General features: G+C 41.4%; 2 protein-coding genes across 3 annotated transcripts in view; one reads left to right on the forward strand and one right to left on the reverse strand.

Annotated features, from left to right (window-relative positions):
* capn5b (calpain 5b) overlaps positions 1-15,858 on the forward strand; it is a 59,600-nt gene that overhangs the window by 20,997 nt on the left and 22,745 nt on the right. For both annotated transcript variants that reach the window (XR_013911929.1, XM_080307597.1), the window contains 2 exons: positions 3,330-3,461; positions 14,586-14,794. Coding sequence is in view for 1 of the 2 variants with exons in the window: in XM_080307597.1 (XP_080163723.1) it covers positions 3,330-3,461; positions 14,586-14,794 (341 nt within the window). In the remaining variant the exon portion in view is untranslated. The remainder of the gene's footprint in view (positions 1-3,329; positions 3,462-14,585; positions 14,795-15,858) is intronic.
* ompb (olfactory marker protein b) lies at positions 10,995-11,866 on the reverse strand. The gene has a single exon (XM_026182796.2). The coding sequence runs from the start codon at positions 11,718-11,720 to the stop codon at positions 11,238-11,240; it is 483 nt and encodes a 160-aa protein (XP_026038581.2). The 5' UTR covers positions 11,721-11,866; the 3' UTR covers positions 10,995-11,237.

A 15,858-nucleotide genomic window follows, 5' to 3' on the forward strand; every position in this document is an offset into this window, starting at 1 on the left:
CTGACCTTATTGTGTCCTGTGTGTGTGCACACGCTTGCAAGCTTTAGCTTCACACACTTGTGTGTATCTGTATGCTGTGATCTGCCTTTATATACATGCACATGAGCCGTGAAGGCTGATAATAGCACTAATCTTTATGATTAAAGTCAAATGGTGTGCTTGAGGCCGTCCCAGCCCACATTGGATGGGCTATTAGAGGGCTGATTCAGTCATACTTAAAATCACCCCTAGGGCACACGCTTTAAGTCTCTGTTCAGCTGCCATGTTTAGACTGTAAAACAGTATGCAGACTACCGGGATTTGCCTCAGGTTTAGAGTCTCTTCTTGGTGGCTGGGTATGTGTATCACCAAAAGACCTGCATGTAAATATTTTAACTTCCAAATGAGCTGCAGAACTCCAGACGTCCTATGACATTAACATCAGCACAGAAACTGTGTGCCGGGAGCGTCATGGCATGGGTTTCCTGTAGGTGTAATGTGTAGGTGGTCCACATAGTGTGGCTCACAGAAAAGTCTACATATTCAAAAAAATCATACCTTGTGACTATAAACAAGATCAATAGAACTTAACCTGGTAATATATTAAATATTAATCTATTACAGGGATACTCAATTAGAATTTAAGAAGGTCCAGAGAAAATTTTCTCAAACAAAGGTCCAAAACATCACAAAGTTCCACACTTACTATAATTCAATATCGGATAAACATGATCTTCAGGCATTCAGTTGGCACTGCATTAAAAACAGGCATGATTCTGTCGTGGAAATCACTGCATGAAATGAGGAACACTTCCACTGTCTGTGAACACAGTTCACCATGCTGTCCACAAATGCAGGTTAAAGCTCTATCATGCGAAGAAGAAGCCAGATGTGAACATGATCTAGAAACACCACCATCTTCTCTGGGCTCACTTAAAATGGACTGAAGCAAAGTGGAAAACTAAATACGGTCAAGGAAAACTAACAATGATTAAAGTCAGATCTGGCGAGCAGATGCACACAAGTTACTGTGAACTAAAAAGCATCAGTCACATCTTTCCTAAATGTGGATTCTGCAGAATTGGTAACGCAGGTGTAAAACGAGTGTAACCGTTTTCTAAATTTTGCCTATCTAAAAGCTCAACCTGCCCCATGCTCTCTCCCTCCTGGCCCCTCTTTTACTTTTCTAACCCTAGTTGAGTGCTGCCAGTGTGTAAAGATAAAGAGCTGCTAAGTGGTCCCATGCTTGCTGCTGCCTGTTGAGTAATGGCCGAGGTGCTCATCGACCCTCTGGTCCCATAAAGCAGAGAGCAGAGAACAGACAGGCTTCACACCCAGAACACTGCAAGCACAGCTCTGCAGTAAAAATGAAGCTGGCTCATATTTTGTATCAGGTTAAATTAAAGCTTGGAGTTAGTGCATTAGATGATTTTATACAAAACAAACTCTTCTTTGAATTTCCATGAAACACCTGTTTCTGTTTTATTCTGTCTTAGGTTTTTTGTTATTGTGCTCCATTATTTTATTTCTTCTATTTACTTGAGCTTGTTTCCTTGTGTAATCATTTTTTAACTGTTTTGTTTTGCCATATTATATAGAACGCCAGGTTAGAATCAGAAAATGTTTAGAATAATATGAAGTAAGAGAAAATTGTAAAATCTATGGTGCATAGTATCATTAAAAGATAAAGAGAGTCCCACTTAAATTAGGCTGATAAGCCAAAAGCCTGCATTCAACAGCTCAGTGCTGCACTGATATTACCATTTCTTTGCCAGCTGGTTATCATATTGTTACAAAAATGTTACTCTGCTATTACTAACATATTTGTTTCCATATCGTTATCTTCAGGCATTGTCCTGATAATTAAGTAGTAATAGCTTCCTATTTCCATATTATTACCCCACTATCACTACATTATTATTGAGCTGCAATAGAAAGAGTGTCAGGGAACTTAGTTTGCTGCTGTAAAAGTTACAACTACCATGCAAAGAAAAAACATGGATCAGCAGGATTCAGGAGGGCCTCCATCTTCTTGTGAAAATTGATGGAATTAAAATCCCAGTAAAAAAATAAAACAAAACAACACCGTTTGATCCACAGTCTCCCTGGACAGTCTCTGATTGTCAGCAGCTTCATTTTTCAACATGAAAATAATCTTAAACACTGTTGAAGAAGTGTGAGATCATGTTTACAGAGAACAGAACAAAAGGCGGCCAGCATCCAAAGATCTTTGAATGCCCTTCAGGAACCCTGGAGAACTATTCCTGAAGACTACTTAACGAAATTCTTGTCTTAAATCTTGTCTTAAAGAGTTCAAACTGTGCTGAAGAATAAAGGTGATCATACTACACATTAACTCTCAAGCTTGCTAGAATTTGACACTGTTGTTGCCTTATATAAAGTGTTTCCTATGTGTTGGCACCCATTTCAGTAAATTCCCAAACGCTTACAGAGAGTCTTTAAAAGCAGAGGTGAGGCAACACTGTGGTAAACATGCCCATCTCATGTTGCTGTCATCATCAGGTAGAGCTGGTGTTCTAGTACTTGAAAGCTCAGTGGTTTCAGCCCCAACTCCTCTTGTCCACATGTCAAAGTGTCCTTGGATAACATACTGAAGTCCAAACTGTGTGAGTGTTGAGTGAGAGTGGAAAAGCTCCATAAATGCCACTCAATTCACCATTTACACAGCGACCCAGATTTGTTGGAAACGGGATTGCATTTGATTTTTAAAAGGTGCAGATAACCTTGTGTAGCCAGCGTGTATGGACGAGAGTAAAAGTGTCCACTGACAGCACACAGCCTCTTGTAATCGCCCCACAGAAGATGTGGCTGTGCGTGCCGATAGATGTGCAGAGTCCAGTTTACATGCAGGAGAAAAAGCGTGAGCAGCTCATTGAACGTGTTGTTAGCGGTAATAGGCTGTCTGTACACACTGTGCCAGAAAATGGACTTCGACACAGCAGCCGCAGCAAATGTGATTTCACAAATGCACACAGCCCACCCATCACCCCCCCCCCCCCCCCCCCCCCACTCCCGACTCCTGGGTAGAAGATCATGACTGTGAAACATGGATGCATAAGGACAGATGGTTTCTTTCTGATTCATGAACTCAATAACCTATTTATGCACCTCTGTGCCTTGTACTGTGGGCTGTACACACAGTTTATTAACCAGAAACCTCATTTTAGAGGCGTTTCACCCTCAAAACAATAACTTGCTTTTTTTTCCCCCATTAAAATTTTTTTTTTAAACACATATAAATAATAGTATGAGTTCCTGCAAGGGTTTTACTCATGTACTGGCTGTGCAGCGTGTTTCATAAGTGTTTTTGTCTTTCTCTGGGAGTGTAGGAGCTGTGTGAGGACCCTCACCTGTTTGTAGATGGCATCAGTGCACACGATCTGCATCAGGGACAGCTGGGTAACTGCTGGTTTGTCGCAGCGTGTTCCAGCCTGGCCTCCCGAGAGTCTTTGTGGCAAAAGGTAAGAACATGTTTTTTCCTCTGCCTTTTTTCCTGATTACAAGGTTGGATTAATGTTGTATTAAACCCTGAAGACATAAACCCACCGATGAAACACTTCTGGTTTGCATTGTGTCTGTTGTTACTGTAAATCTGCACTTAAATGATTTTAAACAAAGTGTGGGTGGGGGTATTTTTAAACTCCAGACCAAGCTTGTTATTAGCTATGGGTGGTATACATTTAGGATCTTTTTAAGATTATGGAAATGTAACTTTGAAATCGTTGCTTCAACCACTCAGTCATCTTCAAAGCAAGTTTGGTGGATCAAGACGGCGATAAACAGCAATAAGATGGAGTCGGTCTGCTATCGGTTTGTGATAGTTGAATTTGAGTTCCTTAATGCAAAGAGACGAGTCGCAGACAAATTGTTCAGATTCAAACTGATTGCAGTGTGTTTGCAAACTGTTTACAGTCAGTCCAAGTTGAGCCACGATTGATTTTCATCCATGTCTTTTTGGATCTTGAATGTAGCAAGAAACCCACCTAGCTAGCTAGTATTACCCAGCATGCTTTTCAGATTTGTGATTTTATAAATGTTTAGTGTTATAAATTGTAATTTTTCAAGTTCCAATTCCCCACGCATTTCTCCACCTCTTGTGAAAATATTGAACTATTCTTTTAAAACCGAATAAACTAGTGACTGCAGCTGCTTGCTAGTTGAAAGCTGCTGTACTCTTTTGCTCCCTCTAATGGCTGAGTGTCCATTTTTGTCAGATAACTTCTTCTCACTGAACAGTTGCCAGCATTACCAAACAAACCACACACAACCCTTTGGTTGAGGATCGGCCAGGTAATGGAGGCATAGTTAAAGAGAGAAAGTCCCTGTGCAAAAGTGTGCACAGTACATTGGAAAAAAGGGATGCATCATATGCTCGACTGTGTTTAAGCATCCATTAGGAAACATTACTATAAGAAGTAAACACCAGACTGCATCAGTCAGTAGAAGTCTGAATGGTGGAGTCTAATGTGGAGTCTCTGAGGACAGACTGGAAGCACTAAGGCTAGATGGATGTCCTCTGAATGGGTTTTTATTAGTGAGGGGTTTTTTATTATTATTTTACATGGTTAACCAGCAGAGGCGTTTCTGCACTGCTAAAGCAAGCAGGGGCACACTTAGCCGTAAGAAGACAGAATACAGTTAGGTCCATAAATATTTGGACATTGGACATGGACAACTTTTATCTAATTTTGGTTCCATACATTACAACACTGAATTATTAAAGGAAACAACTAAGATGCAGTTGAAGTGCAAACTTACAGCTTTAATTCAGTGGGTTGAACAAAGAGTGGATAAAATGTGAGGAACTAAAGCATCTTTTTTAGTACAGTCCCTTCATTTCAGGGGCTCAAAGGTGATTGGACAAATTAAATAACTAAAAATAAAAAGAACCCTGTCATTGGTTTGCCTCTGATAGCTGCAGACTGGAAACACCCCACAAGGGCTCCAGCTTGTCTAGCCATCTCAGTGTGGCCCTTTGTCAAACTTACCTATTTTCCTGCTGCTAACATATCAACTTTGAGGACAAAATTATCACTTGCTGCCTGATATATATGCCACAAGTGCCATGATGAGAAGATAATCAATGTTATTCACTTCACCTGACAGCGGTTTTGTTATGCCTGATCAGTGTAAGCCCTTCTAACACCAAATCCTGTCACTTAGCAGCCATCTTTGCAATGTGTCTGGGCAGTTATTCAATACAGCTCAGAGGTGTGATACATTTTCCCCAAAGTAAGACTTAAATGGAAACAAAAACAAAAATAAAAACAGAAAGACACGATTTGCATCCAGTGGTTTCAATTTAAATCAGAGGAACCTGTTTTGCTTGTTTATCTCTTCTTCTTGTTTCTTTTCCTCTTCTGGGTGTGTGTTTGTGCTGTAGAACCACAACAGCTTTGGAGAGTACATTTGTGGTTTTTGTGTTTGGACCACACGTTGTGCATTATGGAGAGTTGCTGGCACTCCATTAATGTATGCATGGTAAACCCCCTCAGCTAACCTGAATGATCAAACCATGGAGAAGAGGCCAAGGCTCGAAATACACTCACATAACAATTATATAACCTGCTATCACAGAGCCTACACAACCTACAACATAGACTACTATTCGGGATTCAGTGCCTTGTCTGCCTTTTAGCCAATTCATAAAAGGAAAAGCAACAAGACTTATAATGCTCTTATAATGCAGTTTAAAATGTTAGCTAGCATTCAAATACACCTACCTGTTTGAATGCTTCAAAAGGTATGCAACTGACACTCAAAATAGCCCTGATTTGAATACAGTTTAAATCAGTGAGTAATCTAAAAATTTAGAATTGACTGAAGGAACTGCAGTTTTTGGCGTTTCCACTTTGACTTCAGAGGTTCCTGCTCTGTAGCAATATTAGCATTTTAGCTCTGGTGAGGCTTATTCAAGCTTGTAGTGGCGACTACTTCACCAGTGAATGCAGATGTTTGTACCCCTCAGCCATAAACGCTGATGGAGTGTTATTGGCGCTGTGATTGGCAGGCGGTGTGGATATCCAAGTCTGTGAATGCGATAACTCGAAAACGAGGCAACGTAGGACTTTCAAATTCATCAAAAAACCATATGTGTATCTACTAAAATTCATAAGGTCAGAGGTCAGGTTTTCTGAAAATCTTGTGCTCTTGTGTGTCACCTAAGACTTTCATTGGTGCATCTACTAGGAGGCTCAGGGGTAGCACTGGCAGCCGCTAGTATGTTTTTTCACTGTAATAAAAATCCAGAATTAATTCACAAGTGGAACTTCTGTTTTTGTGACATCTATGGCAGATTTATAATTTGGGAAAAAAAAAGTTTTATGCAGAAAAAAATCGGATATTCTTCTGATTTTCTCGTGTTCGTTTTGCATTGTGATCAGCCTTAGCAGGTGTCTTTTTCAAGATTTATTTTTAGGCATTTTGATTCTATTTGATAAGATGGGTAATAGGTGAAAAAGACGGGGGGTGACATGCAGCAAAGTGGATGTCATTATTAATCAGTCATAGCTGTTGTCCAGCAGTGTGGTTTGTTGTAAGGAGATGCAACAGTGCTTTAACAGATTTCATCCAATGTTTACTACCTCTGCTAATTGAATAAAGGTGCATTGGAGATCTTTAAATGGACCGCAGAGAGCTTCATTCAGCTGTCCTTACTTTCAGAGATGTAGTTCGCTGCAATGAAAAGTCAATTTGAAGCCTTTTAAACACAGATTTAAATAAACAAGTGTTTGCATCCTGATTGGCATCACACATCCACTATCACCAGCTCGAGCACACAAACTTGCAGCGTTTTGTCAATAAAGAGCAGTTTATTTGAACTGTGCTGAGCCGGTTTGAAGTCTCTGGCGTCAGAATGATTCTGAGATGTTCTTTCACGTGCTGATAGAGGAAACAAAATGATTAGTGAGGTTTAATGGGATTTGAAACAAGATGCCTCAGCCTGTTCTAGAGAAATGCTGTATTGTGGAACTAGGCCGAGTACACATGGGGATGCTTACATGGCAGCTTGATCAGGTCCATCCTCAAGGAACAGCATGTCTTCTGCTTATTTCCCTTCTTAGGTCTTTAGTTTTGGCTGATTATTTTGTTCTGGTTTTTCCTACTTTGTTAATGTCTTTTCTTTTTTTTTAAATGATGCACATGTCTGATTAGAATCACTGTAAATCTTCCTTAATCCACCTGAGCTTGTTGAATGCATGTTTGTGTTGATTATTGCCATCCACCTGCAGTGTAATTGTTCCTGTATTTTAACAGCTAAAATTCACAGGCCATTTTCTGGTGCATTGCAGTTGTTATCAGACACCTGTAGGTGCATTATCACCACAGTAGGCCTTTCTTTGAAGTCCCAGGTGGCGTTCTGAAATGATAGGTGCACTTGTAGGCTTGTTTAATGCAATTTTAAAATGCATGCACACAAGTACAGGAATTACGTTTTGTGTGAAATTTGTAGCTTTCCCTGCATTCGCCTCTGGAGCCCACCCGGTCTTTTAGTTCTACTAAAATAGAGTTTTCGGAGTGCTGCCTACACACGTACACATGGCAAAGAAGTTATAAAACTAAAACTTTTATTGCTGAGCCACTTACAAAACAAACAAGATGAAAGCCAAGAACAAATAATCCAACCAAACCTTCAAATCTTCCAAAAGACAAACTGCAAGGGATGAAACAACAAAGAATAGAAAACTGATAGGGTTTAAATACACAAGAGGAGATTGGGACAGAGTGAACACATCTGGGGAAACAGATGAACTGAATCTAATGAGATAAGGGACTGTCAAAGTAAAGCAGGAACATTGGGACAAGGACTAAGACATACTAAATTGACAGAACTAAACAGGGACACAGAAACCAGACACGGGGACGCAACTGACTTCTCACAGGAGATGCTGAGGACAAAAACATAAAGACTAGGACAGACTGGACACGTCAGGTAACTTACAAAATAAACAAGGTGTTTAAGTTCCAGTGTATTTGACCTCTCAGGGCTGCTGTAGGCATATAAAAGTGTGGCACTTCTTCCAGAATTGCTCCTGTAAAGCCACAAAATGCTGTAAATCATAAACTCAACTGTGTCCTGCCTGAACAGGAGAGAGTATTTCAGATGCAAAACGAAGTGTAGTCAGTGTAAACACAGACCAGAAGAGGGTCCATCATACTCGGGCACGGTACGAGGTAACTGCACCTAATTTTAGAGCACCTTCAGTTTCAAAACAGTATCAAAATATTCAAACCAGGTTAACATTTCTTTTGTGATTTTTGTCTGTTTTCTGTCACACTGAGGTTTTAAAATTCTTTTTTGCACCTTGACTTGAGAAAAACATCTTCTTCTTTTTTCTTACAAAAAACCACAAGAAGATGCAGTGTTTAAATAACAGTATGTTGGTAATGTAAAGCACATATGCTTTGTGTGATGGTAAACGTGGAGAAAAAAGGAAGTAAATTCGTGAAATAATCTGCAGGCAGGAGGAAGTTTTTATGGAGTGGAGCATACTCAGCACAGGCCCAGGTGTCGTCTACACCGCAGATGACCCTCCAATCAGCACCTGCAAGAAAGTACAGCTCAACAGAAAAGAAAACAGACACGTAGGGTCATTTGGAAAATATCCGCTCCATGCTGCCACCCCTCAGTGAGCGTCGCCTGCAGCTGCTAAAGGAACCTTCCAATCAGCATCCGCTGTTTTTTTTCCAAGATGTTGCCACTTGTTCATTCTTTTCTTGTTTCTTGTTCTTCGTCATTAGAATTTGTTACATAATAAATTATAATACACTTTTTAAAAAAAAAATACATCCAGGTTTTAAAACATTTATTACTGACTCTGTCGTGGAACCAGAGTTTCTTCATTCCTCATTTTGGACACATTTTATTGAGTAAAAATGTATAGGGACACATTTTGCTGGGGCTTCCCATGATGCACTGTGTGTTTCTTCTTCACTCACCTTTTCTCTCACTGTGTGTTTATACACATTGCATCTGCATTTAATCGTTAGCTATTATTAATCTCTGGCTCTCTTCCATAGTGTGGCTTTTGCCCTGTCTTCCTTCTTCTTCCTGAGTCCGGTTCTGCTGGAGGTTTCTTCCTGTTAAAAGAGAGTTTTTCCTTCCCACTGTCAACAAGTGTTTTACTTATTTGGGTTCATGTGATTCCTTACTTATTGAAGTAAACTGAAATTCATTATTCTTATTTGAAATAATCTGCCTTGCTATGGTTTCATGTCGGCACCTTTGAATATAACCAACACTTGCAGTCATTGCCTCAAAACAAGTGTAAACAGGAGGAGGATTTTTGTTTCTTTTTAATAGAGATTTAATGCGGTTGTGCTTCCACAGACATACAGGTTTGTGTCCTTTCCTGTGCTTTTTGTGTTTGTGTGTTAGGAGGTCGTGGTGGAGACTGGAGGAGAGACAGGTGGACCATTTTACACATATATCAAGAGACTGAATGAGCTAGTTGTTACTATGTACCGTTTTAGCTGTTGGGGTGCTCCCACTCATATAGTCTACATTCTTTTTTTTTTTCATGCTCAATGTGGAAAAAAATCCCTTGTTAGTCTCTCTCTCAGTAGCAGTAGCCCTGTTCTGGTTTTGTCGTGTAGCATGGAGGGTGGATAGTGCCACATTAATGAGTAGACATTACTGACTCCCTCTGTACCTGTGGTTAGCAGTTATTACTAATCTCATGGGAGGGGGGGGGTGATAGGCATACCGCACAACCTGATTGGGCTCTAGTGCCGAAACACTAACCGGTCGTCACACAGGAAGTCCAGATCAGCTCCAGGTGGATGCTTAGTTTAAGTTTTCCCTATAAACCAAAATATGTCAACAAAGTATAGCTGGGACATCTTTCAAGCCATCTAAAAGCTAACCATATAAAAATGTCATGAATTTAAATGTAAATGTGCAGGAAACAAAGTAACAGGTTTATTTATCTTTTCTTTTTTGGGCAAGATAATTCATTTAATTCATGAAAAATTAGGCTTTAATCTTAGAATCCTTTATTCTTAATTCACAGTTTTTGAATGCATTAAGTAGCCAGTGTCAGGTCTTGTAAGCGAGAATAGACATCCTCATTTACTTAGTTTCCTGCTAGTTTTACTTCCTGTGAGAGCAAAACAAGTAAATGGTCCAAGTCTCCCAGGAGCAGACACATCTCCCTGGAGATCCTACTTCAAAACATTTTGTACTTTTGTACCAGTTAATTACCTGCAAAAAGCTGCCAGCTTTTAAAGTTCTTTCAAATAGTTCTGGAAATATTTTAACTTGTAATTTTTGATGTTCTTTTATTTGTGTTAATGAGAAAAATCCTCACTTGATAATGGGATGACCGGTGGGCTTATTTCTCTGGTGCATTAGTTTACCTCTCAGTCACAGGGCGACAGGAAAGAGTGAGCAGAGAAGACATACCAACGAGGACAGTCGGTGAAAATTCATATTCATGCATTCAACACTGTTGGCAAGATCGATTTAATTGAGACTCTTGAGAATATGCAGAGTTAGATTTTTTTTTTTAAGCAAAACCGAGCCTCTGAGTTGCATGTTAGTCACACGCTTTGTACAGACAAGAAACGAGTCTAAATCCTCCTGTCGTCTGGGTTATTTTCCTTTTTCTCTCACACTTTTCCAGACACTTGTCTTCTCATTCACAGTTAGCATTTCATCCCCTGAGGCAGTTTGAAAGCAGTCAGGGCGAGCCTGCAGGAGGAAGAAGTGGAGGAGGAGGAGGCAGAGAGGTGAAATCCACATGCATCTCCTCACTTGTTTGTCAGGGTCACCATGTGAGACAGAGACCGATGAGGTGGCAGGAACCTGTTCCCCTCGTCCGCTGGGGAATAGTTGCACCCATCCACAGAAGTAAACACTGTCTCTATGCATTATCTCGTGTGGGAATCGGCTCCAGCAAACCCTTCAGGGCTGGCTGTTTGTGAGTTAGAGATGGGATAACAATTTTGTTCAACACTCAAACCCAAAGCACTTAAGAAAATGCAGATACGCCTTTTAGAATGATTGGATTTATTTCAATGATCTGATACAAAGTTATGAAACAACAACCTGTTTTGATCACTAAAGTGTTTTTGAGTCCTTAAAGGATGTCATATGGCCTGTGTCGATATTTTAGAGGGGAGGAATCATGAAAGGAGACAGAGGGCTGGCTTTATAGTAGCGGGTTCCTCAACTGAAAGCACACAAGGACTGAAGATGAGTCCAAGTATCTGTCCGAGATCATACACGCCAAGTCTTATTTGTCCACTGTGAAGGTGATGGAGCAGTCGACCGTCTCTGGGCTGCAGCCTTCTGAAAATGCAAACAAGAAGTACATCACCTTCCTCACCTTGGCCAGCTCCGCGATCCTCTCACCGAACTCGTCAGCGTCAGCCTCGTAGCACTGGACCGGCGCGTCGTCCCCATCGCCCGCTGCTCTCCAGAAAACACCTGCCGGCTCGAGCAGCTGACGGGTCATCAGGTTGGTGAGGTCAGGCGTCCAGAGCTGCGAGGTACCCATGATGGTGAGGCGGCCCGGCTGGGCCAGCCACACCTTCCAGTGTAAGAACTGGAGGGACTGGTTTGAGAAGTCCAGCCGGTACACGGCCTCATTGCCCTGCAGCAGGCGCTCGCCCTCCTGCCTTTTTTGGCCGCGCTGCTGCAGGGACTGAACCCGCAGGCGCATCACCTCCGTCAGCTCCACGTCCAGCCGGAAGGGCAGCTTCACCTCTTTAGACATGCTCAGAGGGCACACCTTGACAGGCAGAGAGGTCAATACCAACTGCAAGGCTGGATTAGATCGGCAGCTGTGTCGAAGATAATTTATCTCTGTCCAGACTCTCCTGTGCTCCGCTCCTTTCTGCTGGCTTACACATGAGCGTGTACTACTGATAGTAGAGGCGGGTCTTACTTAGAACTACAGAAGGAGATAGAGAAAACAAGATGCAACCACAGTGCAGGGTTAGCCCTCAGGGAGCTGTGCTTAATAGTGTTTGTCACATTCGTTTGTGTCTCTGCTTCCTTAGATACAGATTCTTAACTGTAACACATTTATTGCATGAAGTGTCGTCTAGATTTTGGAAGCCTGCATGAGTGGCAAAACAAATGTGAATGCCAGAAGTAAGAGTCAGGTGGTCCCTCGCATGTAATGGGTGGGCTTCTATCATCTGAGGATAAGAAGAAGGGAGTGTTAAGAAAGCCTCTTCACTCCTCTTATGTGGCAGCAGGGGAAACCCGCGACGCTTTGTGCTTGTGTCTCTGGTCAGTCGTTGGGTCACTTTCCCTCCAGAGTTCAGCTGCTGTATAGCAGCACTGCCCAGCTGAAAGCTGAGATAGATGCACACTGCAGAGACAGAGACTAAGTAGCAGCGAAGGTGGAGTGCAAGAGAGATTGCTTCCCGAAGGATTACGAAATGACTCTGTGGTGTGGTGCTTAGTTTTTTTTGTTTCTTCCTTCTCCTCGCCTGTAAAAAGGAGCTGTTGCTGCCTCTCAGAGCTCTGGAGGGGCCAGATTCTCTCCATCAGTGGGTGTCACCTCCTGCAGAGAGGGTTGACAGTAACTGCTGTTCAGTTAGCGCACCCTGACATCTCCAAGAACTCCCGCTGGGACAGTCAGTCACACATGTTGTCGCTCTCTGCATCATTTGCAGGTTTTATTGGAGACTGTATTCATGCTGATAGAGGCTTCACAGACACCCTTTTTGCAGGTCACTTCTGGTGTCCATAAGGTGCTCCGTTATGACTCTGAGCCGCAGTGGGATCACAGTGAAATGATATTTCATAAAAGATGAGAGCAATCACACCACGCTATAGTTCAGAAATCACTTGTGTCCCCTTGTACGTTTCTGGATGTTGTCCGGTCACTGATTTCATTTCATTGCAGAAAGTATGAAGATAATCATCATTTAAATATGTGAGTTATAGAACCAAATCAGTCTGAGAGCAGCTGATGAGGAGGAGAGAACAAAGCTCTTCTTTGTACCAGGATGTAAACATGTTTATTTCTGCTGTCTGCAGTCTGTTGGGATTAACATTATTTTGGCTGTTTGACTGATTTCCTGCAGCAGGAAGTTGTGTTCAATGAAAAAGCTGAGATAAAATATTGCTCGCCACACATATGCGGACCAGCTGGGAGTGAAATTCAAACATACAGTGGGAGCTACCGTAGACTAAAGTAGAGCTAAAAGGAAAAGCCCTGGACTCTGCACTCTCAACCACAAACACACACAGCAGCATGCATAACAGTCTAAGGTAGCAGAAACAAAGAATTGGGCGTAACCAGACATTAATATCTGATCATATGAAAGAGGTTAAACATCTTCTTAGCTTAACTAACACTGGGTTGGTGAAAGGAGATTGGGGACATGTCAAAAACCTCTGGGAGGAATTTTGCTCATTGCGTCAGGAACCAAACTTTGCTGGACTGGCACAGCATTGTTTCTATAACAGAAGGAGAGTGAGAGGCTATAATAGAAATACCATAATATTAACAAAGGCTGTAACCTGTCTGCTGCAGATATTTCTTTATTTTAATCGATATCAGTCAAAAAATGTTGTCATTTAACTTTGGTTTGCACTTTTTTAGGAAATTTGGGTGTGATTAAGATAAAAAGATGGTTTCATTATTAAAGAAAGACTGAAATACAAGCTTTTTTTGCCTGCATTGAGTCAGTATTGTAAATGGCGAGTTATATATCAAATACATATTTACATGTGCAGTCCTGCATTCATACACGTGTGCATGCTTTCTTAAATCAGTTAAGTGATAACTATATGCACTTTGTGATACTAGGGCAGTTTTTAGTTGCCTCTCCATTGTGTGGACCGACTCCAGCGCCACTGTCTCAGACTGCAAGGTGGTGGTGGCAGACATTGTGAGCTTCTTGTAGGTGCAACACTTCTTCACCTGCTGCAGGTGTGGTTAAAGGGACCCTCCAGCACACAGGGGCTCTCCAGAGCAGAAGGACGACTGCCGTGACCGGTTTCAGTCCAGTACGGTGGAGTCAGTGTCTCTCACCGTAGCTGAAAGATATCAAAGACCTGAGGGACCTGAGCCTGGAAGAGCACTTTGAAACTTTGAACTTTGAAAATAAGAGGACTGTAAACTAATAAATGAGTTGCAGGTAATGTTGCTCTCTTGGTCAAAAGGAGGTCAAAAGTTCTCAAAGTTGGGTTACCGAGCCACGTCTCTGTGCAGGAAACACTGCTCTGTGTCTGCTCTGGGCTCTGAGGTCATCAAGAAATTCCTGATACGTGTATTTGTTTTACCTCCCCTGTGAAAAAACTAACTACAGTTCACAAAATGGAGTCTGGTTATGGGCATTTCGCTGGGCCAGAGGAAATGCAGGCAGCCAAAACACACACACACACTGCAGTCAAACAGTTATTACCTCTCACCCATGTCCTATTACAGCTGGATTTATGACTGTGAAAGCCAAGGTTATAAATTTGTCCCCTAATCCTGAACGCAACAGCAGACATGAGGGGGACGGTGGTCTCGCTTCACCTGCCCACTCCACTATGATATTATTTGTGCTCCATGGACCAACGGCTATTTGTTTGGCTTACCTGCCCCTCTGCTCCCCTGTCCTCTTCCACCATGTAGGTCATTCCAGACTGGAAGGAGCAGGAGTGGGATACAGAAAAACCAGACTCCTACGCTGGGATTTTCCACTTTCGCTTCTGGCGCTTCGGGGAGTGGGTGGACGTGGTGATTGATGACCGGCTACCGACGGTGGACAACCAGCTGGTCTACTGCCACTCCAACGACAGCAACGAGTTCTGGAGCGCCCTGGTGGAGAAAGCCTATGCCAAGTGAGCATCAGAGGCAGCAGATTTTACTTAAACTCGACTATAAATCCATCGGAGTCAGATTTATGAAGCTTGTACAGAGTCACCAAGGGTGTGGTCACATATTGGTGTCATTAACAGTTTTTTTAACATCACAGATACATTCATTATTCCTAGAAATCATCCCATAACACAGAAATTTGTAAGATGTGTTAAACTGTGCTGAACGTTTATCATTTATCAGTGAACAGGCGAGACGAGCACATTTCAGCAGGTTTCTGTCCACGAAGCAAAAACACCAAAAGCAGCCCGATACAAAGATTTATTATGTCCTTCATAAAACACAAGATGACACAAGAGTACATCGTTTTTTAGATGTGGATGACTCAGCATTGATATCAAATAACAAAAATAATTTTAAAGCTATGCGGAAAACACTCTCTGCCTTTTTTTGGACATTAATAAATAGACATTTTTACCATAAGCTTGAAAGCAAAATTTAAATAAAATGCAGGAATTAAGTGTAAAACAATGAAGTGTAAATTTCTGTTGCTACACCTGTGAATATGGCATATTTTTTGTGATTTTTAAACAAAAAACATAAAACTCTACAATCTGTTGTAGAGTCAACAGCATAAGACAGCTAAAAAACAGACTGGAAATAAAAGTGCATTACTTTATGAAGGTCAGCGGTTCTTTTGTGCCTTTCATATTAAAAAGGTTCTTATGAGTCACATCTGTGGGCAGATTACTCCAGAGATCAACATTCATTCATATGCACAAGTTTGCTCTTTTAGTTCTTTCATGGAAAAAAGATAAATCGGTTAAAAGATGTGATTGCACAGTTCGATGTGATGTCCATTTTCTCAGTATTTTGTATGTCAGTTTGATTTTATAGATTTGCTGAACTATTTTTATTGCTTACACTTAGTCATTTAATTGTAACCGGTATCTGTAACTCGATTTTAAATTGGAAAATTCTCTAAATAAATAACACAAAAACAAAACACATCATGGCCTTATCTCTGTTACCACATTTAACCAGTCAGAAGTAACCTGTTTTTGCGACTGTCCCAAAAAAATAGGAA

Source organism: Astatotilapia calliptera, chromosome 10 (assembly GCF_964374335.1).
Source record: "Astatotilapia calliptera chromosome 10, fAstCal68.1, whole genome shotgun sequence".
Taxonomy (NCBI): Eukaryota; Metazoa; Chordata; class Actinopteri; order Cichliformes; family Cichlidae; genus Astatotilapia; species Astatotilapia calliptera.